Source organism: Etheostoma cragini, chromosome 10 (genome assembly GCF_013103735.1).
Source record: "Etheostoma cragini isolate CJK2018 chromosome 10, CSU_Ecrag_1.0, whole genome shotgun sequence".
Taxonomy (NCBI): domain Eukaryota; kingdom Metazoa; phylum Chordata; class Actinopteri; order Perciformes; family Percidae; genus Etheostoma; species Etheostoma cragini.
This window is the reverse complement of record NC_048416.1, coordinates 14,604,622-14,614,821: the sequence shown is the minus strand read 5'-3', so window position 1 is coordinate 14,614,821 and position 10,200 is coordinate 14,604,622. Positions and strand designations below refer to the sequence as shown.

The 10,200-nt window shown below is 40.2% G+C and overlaps 2 protein-coding genes across 8 annotated transcripts in view; one reads left to right on the top strand and one right to left on the bottom strand.

The window, feature by feature from the left end:
- LOC117951696 overlaps positions 1 to 809 on the bottom strand; it is a 3,667-nt gene extending 2,858 nt beyond the window's left edge. Inside the window, exons 1-3 of one of the 2 annotated variants that reach the window (XM_034883526.1) lie at positions 572 to 809; positions 322 to 374; positions 110 to 178 (exon numbers count right to left, since the gene is read on the bottom strand). In XM_034883526.1, the coding sequence (XP_034739417.1) occupies positions 110 to 178; positions 322 to 373 (121 nt within the window). In that variant the 5' untranslated portion in view covers position 374; positions 572 to 809. Of the gene's footprint in view, positions 1 to 109; positions 179 to 321; positions 375 to 571 lie in introns of those variants that run through there. The other variant, XM_034883527.1, reaches the window with a different exon arrangement.
- Positions 810 to 1,905: 1,096 nt separating this feature from the next.
- The window catches only part of rgs14b (regulator of G protein signaling 14b), an 11,653-nt gene continuing 3,358 nt past the window's right edge, over positions 1,906 to 10,200 (top strand). The window contains exons 1-12 of one of the 6 annotated variants that reach the window (XM_034883352.1): positions 1,906 to 2,021; positions 2,092 to 2,233; positions 6,233 to 6,254; positions 6,426 to 6,577; positions 6,702 to 6,794; positions 7,657 to 7,800; positions 7,898 to 8,071; positions 8,202 to 8,283; positions 8,397 to 8,497; positions 8,653 to 8,871; positions 9,148 to 9,224; positions 9,506 to 9,632. In XM_034883352.1, the coding sequence (XP_034739243.1) occupies positions 1,921 to 2,021; positions 2,092 to 2,233; positions 6,233 to 6,254; positions 6,426 to 6,577; positions 6,702 to 6,794; positions 7,657 to 7,800; positions 7,898 to 8,071; positions 8,202 to 8,283; positions 8,397 to 8,497; positions 8,653 to 8,871; positions 9,148 to 9,224; positions 9,506 to 9,632 (1,434 nt within the window). In that variant the 5' untranslated portion in view covers positions 1,906 to 1,920. Of the gene's footprint in view, positions 2,022 to 2,091; positions 2,234 to 3,056; positions 3,207 to 6,232; positions 6,255 to 6,425; positions 6,578 to 6,701; positions 6,795 to 7,656; positions 7,801 to 7,897; positions 8,072 to 8,201; positions 8,284 to 8,396; positions 8,498 to 8,652; positions 8,872 to 9,147; positions 9,225 to 9,505; positions 9,633 to 10,200 lie in introns of those variants that run through there. The other 5 variants (XM_034883356.1, XM_034883358.1, XM_034883353.1 and 2 more) reach the window with 5 other exon arrangements.

Below are 10,200 nucleotides of genomic sequence, written 5' to 3'. Positions count from 1 at the left end.
TGATTGGCTGCTTAGAAATTAAGTGTTAACGAGCAGTTGGACAGGTGTACCTAATAAAGTGGCCGGTGAGTGTATAAGAAGTGAGATGTGTCATTTTTTTCTTCTTTACCTGCTAGAGTGTTTCTTGTTGCGTTACATCTCAGACATTCAAGAGGAACACAGGTAGAGCCAGCGCCTACCCAAATAAAGTAAAGAATAAATAAAATAAAATGTATATGTGTAGAGCTAAACAAACATACATAATTATGGGGAAAAAGAACATGTGGTATACATACACTTTATATAGATGTATAACTGTAAAATAAATAAGTGGCTCCTTACCTATGAGGAGATGCCCAAGAAAAAGATATAGCGATTCCCATCTCATAACCATTCTATGTTGAAAAAGACTTGTTAATTAAATTACTTTAGCCTATGAACACATTTACCAGTAGATTGAGACTCCTTATCAATACATCCTAATCTATAAGATTAAAACATAACAATATTTAAACATATTAGAAATAGAAAATATCACAGCATTTAAATATCAAAAGAAAGGCTGAACATGCTGAAATGTTTTTCTTGTTACCTGGTGGTGTTGTCTCCTCATACACGCACAGTTGACTGGTGAACTGCAATGTTTTGCCTAACCTAATGGTCTTTGCGTCACAAAAGGCATAGCAGATTATAAACACTGATATCAATGCAAATAAATCATTCCCTGAAACTTCATGGCACCAACAATATCCCTGTGTATGTGTTATAGATGGGAGTGATGGAAACAGTGACAGTAGTGTGCTGCTGCTTTTTATGTTGTTAGGTTAAATAAGGGTATGTTTTACACTTCTTACAAACAAGAAATAGACAGAGAAATGGACAAACACAGGAATATAAAAGACAGATATAAAGAAGAGTCTCACTTTGCCCGACCCTAGCTGAAACATAACCTGTTAGAAGCAAAACAGTGGTTTACTGATGCAAACGATCCACGGCCTTTGCAGACTCACCATATCATGTGACACATACTAGGGTTAACTTTGCTCAGACGTTTTGGGATTAGGGCCAAATTGACTGAATTTGAAGAATTGAAGCTTGAAAATACAATATTATCTTTCATTGAAGTCATGGCCTTTATGCCATATTTATTCATTCAGTTGCCAGTAGAGAGTGCTGCTGTTTATACATCTTTTTTCTTGAAACTTATTCCTTCAAGGTCATGGGGAGCTGGAGCCTCTCCCACCAAGCACTGCGGAAGAGGTATGAGGCAAGGTGCACACTGGACAGATGCAAAACATAAACGCTATCACACTCTTAAACAGCCCCAATATAGAGTTTTAAACCTGCACGTGTTTGGGCTGTGGAAGGAAAGTAGAGCATAAAAAAACAAAAAACAGACACAAGGTGACTATGCAAACTCCACATAACCAAACTGGTTTGTGCATTAATTTCACTTCTAAATCACATTCACGTTGCCACTCTTTTGTCAAAGATATTGCAGCACTGGAAAGAAGATTAGGTTAAATTAAACCTTCCCTCATCAATTTGTGTTTCCTGTAATCCTGACTTCAACCAAAATTTACCATAACTCCATTAGTCCTGTTTGTACATGTGTGTATCTTTGGCTAATTTCCGTTGTAATAAGCTAACCCGAAGTTCAGCCAACTGTTTCTAGACGTTAACATACAGGCGTTTAGGCCTACTGTCCCAATGGGAAAATTCAAAAGATCCCCACTAACACAGAACGTTTAGGGAACGTTAGGGAACGTTAGTTATTGGTTCTCGAAAGGTTAGTTCGAACCAAACCAAAAACTAACGTTTTGAGAACGTTCCCTCCAGGTTATAACGTTCTCTAAACGTATGCTTACAGTAGCATATGCTACTGTAAGCATGCTAATTTATGACACATTATCACGTTAACTCAACAGATAATGTAAGCAAATGAGCAAGCCGTTCACGAGGGCAACGGGTGCGCAGCTAATTAAAATAACCTGCTTCACCTGGGTCCTCAGCTCGTGCACATGTCAAGACTCAGCAGACAGGTAAAAGCTGCTAACTAACTTGATCTGTAAGCTTCCAGCGCTTTCATCTGTCTCTCGTCTTGGCTCGCAGTGTGTGTGTTTTCATAAAGATGGTCGCTTTTAGAGGACTTTGTCACAGGTTCTCCCGACTGGCTAAAGTTGCTGCGCAAAAGCAATTTAAGAAACATGACAAATGGTGCACCATAACCACTGGCATGATGGCGGACAAAAAGGTAATGAAAATCACTTTACTCAAAAGCTAATTAGAGAGTTCGTGCAAACAGTGTTTCCAAGTTAACGAAGTGTATTGTACAACTTGAATTTGCACTACTTGGGATTTCTGTACATTCATATAATTGCTGCAGGTGCAGAATAATCCTCATCACTCACAAAATGATGAACTCCTTGTGCTTTGTGTACCAAACCAAATGGAAATCTGCTCACAACTTTTTTTTTTCTTTTTTTTTTTCTGCTAAAAAACTGTTACTTTCAGATGTTGAATTTGTTTTAAAAAAGGAAGCATTGTTTGACAGATGTAATGCTAATGGTACTTGCTTCTACAAGATGCAGAACTGCATCTTATAAGTTGCATCTATTAAGTTTGGTGACGTTTGGAGAGACCATGAATTTAATTGTAGGCCCTATTACCACCTTTAAAGGAAGTGAACATCAGGAGGAGGCATTGTGTTGTGTACTTTTAATGTCTTTATCTCAATGACTTCCATGTAAAAGGAAACTTCCTTTTGACTAGAAAAAAGAAGAGTATTAGAGTAGTCTTAGATTTTTTTTTTTAATGGTTGAAGCTGTGTCAAGTAACTCGCACAATGACTGAATCAAAAATGGAAAGAGCTTGTTTGTCTTGTCGGTGTTCCCACATCATAGTGTTTCTCAAGACGTAGGCTAAAAACAGTTTGATCATAGTAACCATACTTCCTCTTTTGTGGCCTGTTGCTATGGCGAGACTTCCCTTCCAGGCAGGAAGTGACAGGAAGGCGCGTGTGTGTGTGTATATGTATGTGTGTGTGTGTGTGTGTGTGTGAGAGAGAGAAAGAGAAAGAGATATGTTTGTCTCAGTCATGTTTGGGTGGAGCACTTTACTGTGTCCCCTGACAGTGTGCACATCACAAAGACTTTAGCTTGTAGTCTGGTGTCTGAGCCACCATGGCGAAGAACTGTAATGCTCTAGGGATTCCTATGGGCCACATGGTAAGTTGGCAACACTCTCCTTAGGTTTGGTTTGGTTCTGCATCTGTTATTTGGATTTAGTGGATTGTATATGCATTTATGCTGTATAAAGGCGGAAACTTTATCAGCCCTTACATTAAGGAATTTCAGGACTGTGAGTAGGCAACTGTGAGGAATACATTGGAGTTAATGTGTTGGATATCTGTCAGTTTTAACCCTGTGATAATTCGGTCAACCGTAATGTTTTTGTTGCAGTTTTGGACCACTTTTTTTTTTTTTTTTTTTTTTTTTTTAAACTGTGCTCATACAGTTGAGTTGACAGCCAGGTCAAAATACCTTAATGTTGAGTATGATAGAGCAGTTTCTTGTGTTGGCTTGTATTGTCGGTCTTAACTCCTCAGAAGTGCCAGAACCAATCAGGCTGTGCGGTTGGTTGCTACTGAAAGCACTCCAGGCCTGCTTCAAGACAGAAGTGGAAACCAAGTAATGTCTGTTTGTCATGTTGGCTTCAGTCTACTCTGTGTGAGACCATCATGTTTCTTGAATTGGTTCAGTGCTACAAAAGGTTTGAAAGTGTGTAAATAAAAATGTATTTCACAGGAGCAGAGAAGACCTTGATGTTGCTATGGTTCTGCAATTTTGCATTTTGAGTATTGGTAAATGTTCCTATAATTGCTGCATTAGACTCTCACCCTCACATTGTGTTTGTGCTCATTTTGTCCCTCCTTCAAAGGATTTGCAGAGAATCCTAATCCTTAGATATTGTTCTCTGTAGCAGTGTATGAGACCATGAGGATTTGTTGGTCTGTGTAGAACTGTGGAAAAAGTGTGTGTTGGGGTCTCCTTTGAAGTGCATTTGTAGGCATTGACATGTCGCCAGAGTTTGAGAAGCAGAGCAAACAAGTGAAGAGGTGGTGCCACAGTGGAGCTCAACACCTGCAGAAATTGCCAGCCCGTGTCAGCCTTATATTGGCAAAAATTTAACAATTGCCAATAGCTGTTGTGTTTGGGCTGTTGTCAAGCAGTAGCACAAGAATTAAAAGGATTTATTCTCTTTGCATGCAGAATATCTTCCCACTGAATATCTTCAATGTGGTGGGTAAATTCCCCTTGTGGTAAAGAGTTTTTGACCATATTTTTCTACAGGAGATGAGTCTCATGGTCTCAATCATTTGGACTCAGTTTTTTTTTAGTAGCATTACTGTATGTTAAGATTAAAGTTCTCTCACTCACTCTCATCAAGACATGCGCCCCTCTTTTTTACTTCACAGTTGGCTCAGTCACGCTGTGGATACCTTATGGGTTATTCTAGAAGCAAGGTCAAGATATGCGGGACTGTCTATGAAATCCTTGCTTTAGCTAACTTAAGAGTTGATTCATGTTTTTATAAAACCATCCCAGAGCCAAAATGATCAGAAACATTTCAATTCTGGTTTCTACAATAAAAAAACATGTGCATGAATGACAAAGGATAGATCACGTGAATTCATGATAAAGATGTTATTAACACAATATGAAGAATGTAAATAATTAAAGGCAAGATATAATATTAATTTTATAAAGGCAACAATTATCACCACAAAAACCAACCAGCAGAAGTGATTAGCTTACTGGTAATATGATTAAACATTTCAAACCATTAAACAAACAACTATTGAAGCAAGATGCTTGTCATGTTTTTCAGAATGAAAGTGTTCTGTAAAAGCACTCAGATTGTGCCACTTGACAGGTTTCACAATATTCTTAATTTGGTGGAAATACAACCCTTTAAAAAAAAAAAAAGATGACTATAGCCACCACTATAGTCTCATACAGGCTGGTGTACAGTTTTCTTTCAAGTGTATTTATTTTTTTATAACTTCTACACTCACGGCTGGTTGCCACTCACAGGACTAACCTAACATAGTAACAAACAGTCAATCACATTCACAGTTTAGAGTTAGAGTGTTGGAGGCAAGCTGAAACCCCAGAGGAAACCCAGACAGACCAGATACCGTGTAAACGCCCCCACAAAGCCCTCTTGATTGAACCCAGGACCATGGTGCTGTGAGCCACTCAGCACAGGCCCCGGGTTTGGTGCAAAGAGTTGACAGCATTTATTGGCAGCATTTAACTATGAAAGACTTTGAAGTGAAACAGAGATAACTTTACAAGATATGATCTTTGTGAGCTCTAAAAGCTGAATGAGAACCTTTTTGTCATCAGTGTCACAACCACTTCCTGTGAAAACAGCCTTGACTGATTGCACTACATTGTAACATACTGTAGAGAGAAATGGCTAAAAACATGCAGCTGGTGTTCACATTTCACTTCCTAAATGTGTGCCTCTGTGCTTTTGTTTTGAGCTATATGTGTCTAGCTTCTGTGTTTGATACATTTAATTACACTGCTTTGTGCTTTGTTTTTTTTTTTTTGTTCTGTGCTTTAGTTTTAATTGCAGCCTCCTAGAGTAGTCTTCAAAATTTTTTAGGCCAGGGACCCCTGACCTGAAAGAGGGATGGAGCAGAGACCCTCTACTGCATATTGTATTAAATTGCAAAGATGGTGGTGATTGCGCAGTGGATATGTCACCACATCCCTTTGGTGTGGGAGACGGTGTACGAATCAATCCCGCAGCAATACATCAACCAATGTGTCCCTGAGCGAGATACTTAAGCCCCAGTTGCTCCAGTTGCGTGGGCCTCTCTTAACACATACCATTTGATGGTACATACAATACTAAGCTATTACAATGCTAATTATTGTCATTCATTCATCATGTTTTAATGTTAGACATGCATGCAACACAGTGAATCTCCAAGCTTAACTGTATCTGGCTACCTTACCTAAAAGCCAATAAGCCTGTCATCAATGTTGTGGACATTGTTGATAATAGTATGATGGACTCAGGTTTATGTATATTTTCAGACGTAACAATAACTTGGGGCCCTCCTGCAGTAACTCCAAGGACCCCCTAAGAGTGACAGCCTCTGTGAGGTGTTTCCATCTTATCAGATGTTTTGTTTAGTATTGTTCTCTACCTGATCTCTCCACCTCTCTATTTACAGAGCCAGGCAGTGTCGGACGGAGGTAAGCGTGAACAAACGACGTGCTCGCTGACAATCCTGTAAATCTTGCATTTCTCTAAATTTGAAACATGTCCGTGCATGACATTAAGAAAGTATCTGATTCAGTCTCGTTCTTGGTCATGCTTTTTTTTTTTTCTGAGATGAAAAATGGGTGTGTCTGGATGTTTTGTAGAGTTGAACATGTCTGCGCGGGGCTGTGGAGGAAGCAGCTCCAGCCTTCCAGGGACTTCGGGCGCGGAGACCGGCCCAGGCAACAGTGTGCTGACCTGGGCCATCTCATTTGAGAAGCTGTTGGAGGACCCGTTTGGAGTCCAACAGTTCACGGTCAGACACACTCAACATGTGTTGTAATTTTAAGTTCAGGAATAATTCAGGTGTTGTTTTCCAACTACCTCTCCAAAGGTGTGCCATATGTTTTTACACATCTGCATGTGTCTCTTCTCCCCAGTCTTTCTTGATGTCTGAGGTGAGTGCGGAGAACATTTTATTCTGGCAAGCTTGTGAAAAATTCAGGAAGATCCCAGCCAGCTCCTTGGAAGAGGTATGATAATGTTTTCACGTCTTTTAATGTTGAACCATCTCACCCGTCATTTGTGATTCATTATGCTGTTGTCTGTTTACTCTGCAAAAGTTCCCCTTGATATAGTTTTAAAAAGAAAAGTTCCTTCATTTGAGTTTTCCTAACGTTGAATGTTTACAGTGAGGGCAACTTGGTTGCTATGTTGCTGAAACGGTTTGTCTGTAGTGAGCCCAGTTACAAAGTTTTTTTTTTTGCTTTGAAAGTAATTGCTTTTATGTTAATGTATGTTGTTCAGTTAATGAGCTGTAAGTAGCATTTATCAACAATTCAGTAACATTTTTATACATTTACTGTTGATCTCAATGATGGATTAATCATATTTTTGGGATGTTTACCTTTCTTTCAAACAGTTCCTTCAAATAAAAGTCACCAGCTGTGTAGCTTTAATAGCTATCGTCGACTTTTAATCTATTTTGTACCTTTTTCAGGCAGGCTTATTGCTTGGTTAGTTCAATTCTATTATAGAAACGTGTTGACACACATCAGTCGAGTTTCTGTGGTTCCTCAGCTCTCTGGGCAACGTATGCCTTTTAATGACTTAATGATTGTCTGACTTGCATTGGTGATGCTTGGGAAGGGTTAATTTAGTTATTGATACACTTACCAAGGAAAGCCAGTGTTTTTACATAATGAGTGGCTTCTTGGATGCGTATTGAAAGTTACATACTCAGATGAAATTTCAGGGAAATTGGTTGAGGGTGTCATTGGGGTTTGTATCTATCCTGATTTAAAATGATCTATTTAGACACAATGATTAGCAAACATTGTAGTTATATCTGTACCTTCTGGAGGTTTCAGTCTGATTGAGCTGTTGTGTTCCCAGCTGAAAACAGCAGCTCGCTCCATCTACAACACCTACCTGTCTGACAGCGCTCCATACTCGGTCAACATCGATGACACAGCCAAGACCGAGGAGAAGGACCTGGAACAGCCCACACCTGACATGTTTAACCAGGCTCAAGCACAGGTCTGGACACCACACTCCCACTGTTACTGAGTAATACAGTTATTATTTGTTAGTGGCCCTTCTGACTATGTGCACATCTGCCCCTGCTTTGTGTCAGATATTTAAACTGATGAAGATGGACAGCTACAGGCGCTTTGTGCGCTCTCCGCTCTACCAGAGCTGCACCTTGGGAAGCGTAGAAGGTAAACTTGTACCTCAGCTTTCTACTGAGCCAGTCCGAATGGGATCCTGGGAGGAGGTGGCCACCAGAAGTCCCTTAAGTAACAAGAAGGTAGAGTGATGGGATGTGGCAAGGGGAGGATGGGTGGACTGAGTGGCAGGGTGGGTGTTAGAGGGTTGGAACTGTGATTCTTGTTTTAATTTGGCTGTTCTTGCATTTCTTTCATCCCTGTCTCAAACAGAACAAGAAGACAGGCTCAAACAGTCTGCCAAGTGGCAAGAGTGCTTCGGAGAAACAGCGACCGAAAAGAGACTCATGGGGAGGTAGTGGTTGAACATCTAGTTCTTTTACGTTATGCCTTGATTTACAACCGGTGACTTTCTCGTAATTTCTCCCTAACTCTCTTCTGGTTCTTTTCCTCCATCCATAACAATAGATTCATCCAACACCCATAGTTCAGTGTCCCGGAAGGAGTCCAATATGTCAGTCAAGTCAAACAGTAGTGTGGAGCTTGGCTCCCTCTACCAGCAGATCGAGGTCAGTGCATTTGTGACAATGGGGCACACATGAATGATAAAATGTAGTCATTAAGGTGACAAATCTCAGTTAAGAGAAAAATCTGCCATATAGTGCCTAACTCCATTATTATTTATCACTCGAGTTCTTCCCTCTCTTTTTCATCTGTGATGTAGAATGGCAGATCACCTCCTCAGTCTCCAGAACAGGGTGGTAGAGGTGGAAGTCGGATAGCGGTGGAGGGAGGCTACTGCTGTGTCTACCTACCCGATGGCAGTGCCTCCCTGGCCCCTACACGCAATGGCCAACCCATCAAAGACATGCTGACTAGCCTGTGCGAGAAGCGAGGCTTTCCGCTGAAAGATGTCATCATCTACCTTCATGGCAAGGATAAGGTGAGCACTTAGCTACTCTGTCTGCAACACCAACCAAAGCTTTAAATCAACAAACTGTTCAGAAATATCTACGGTACCACACTGCAAAGTTGTTTTGCAACAGGCAGTGTGAGAAAGATGGCCGCTCTCTCTTCCTGTTCTAACATCCTCAATTTCTTGCTCCCTCTTTTCATTTCTGAAACTTTGTGACACCTATTTAAAAGTATCCCCAGTTCATGGTGACGCCTCTGAAAGTCACCTCTCTCGGTCTGATACACCGTTGCTCTCTCTCTGCAGCAGCCCTTATCGCTGGACCAGGATTGCTCCGTTCTGAGGGATCAGCAAGTCTCTCTGGAGCTCAGGGTGACGTTTGCGTGAGTCAACTTTGTCACTTCCTTCGTTTGCTTTTTGCCACGTCTCACCACATTAGAGGGAAGTCCTTGTATTAAAAGCATACATAGATTAGTTATCATTTTCGTTGCATACATTACCAAATGGATTAATGAAACCAAATTTGGATTTCCTGCAAAGTTATTAGTGAGTGGCAGCTTTGGGTGACTAGATTTTAATGATGCTATACTGCTGTAGAAATGCATTAAGTGTTTGTGCTTTACTGCTTTGTGAGGCAGGTTATTGGAATTCATGTGTGTTTTAGGCTCGAGATTACTTTCACTGGTAAGACCGTTGGGATCATGGCAAAGTCCAGTAAGACGCTGCAGGATGCCCTCTCTGCAGTGCTGCAGAAACACCAACTCAAGCCGCAAGAGGCCGTGGTCACCATGGTAAGTGTCTGTATAGCCACATTTCCATCAAATACTTAAGGTAAAGTACCCTTGGTAACCGTGATAAACTGTACCATATGTATCAGAAAAGGATTAATTGCCAAGAAAGTAACTTACAAGGAATTTACCTTGGTTGTTGGTACATACCGAAACGAATAAGAAGAACAACAAATAAATACAGAAACAAAGATTAATTATTTCACCGTATAATAACACCTTGCCAGCCAGTCTAAGTAGTTTCTTGGATAAGTACATGATAATTATTTTTTTCTCAATTGTAAAGGAATAACTTTGAATATTAATATAGGCTACATGTCTAGTAAATTCACATTAATGACTCCCCTCTACTTGTGAAAGCAGCAGAGTTGCCTGACATTTTTAAATAAAACAACTTTTTTTAAAGTTCTGTCCTGTTGGCCCTTGTCCACCTCTACTGGTTACAGCAGCCGTTCCTAGGCAACCGTTTATGTGCCACTGTGCATGTAAACATTTATATTCAATCTGATTTCTTTTTGTTGTAAAATTGAATGTGTCACTATTTTCGTTCATGATGAGAATTACTCAATAT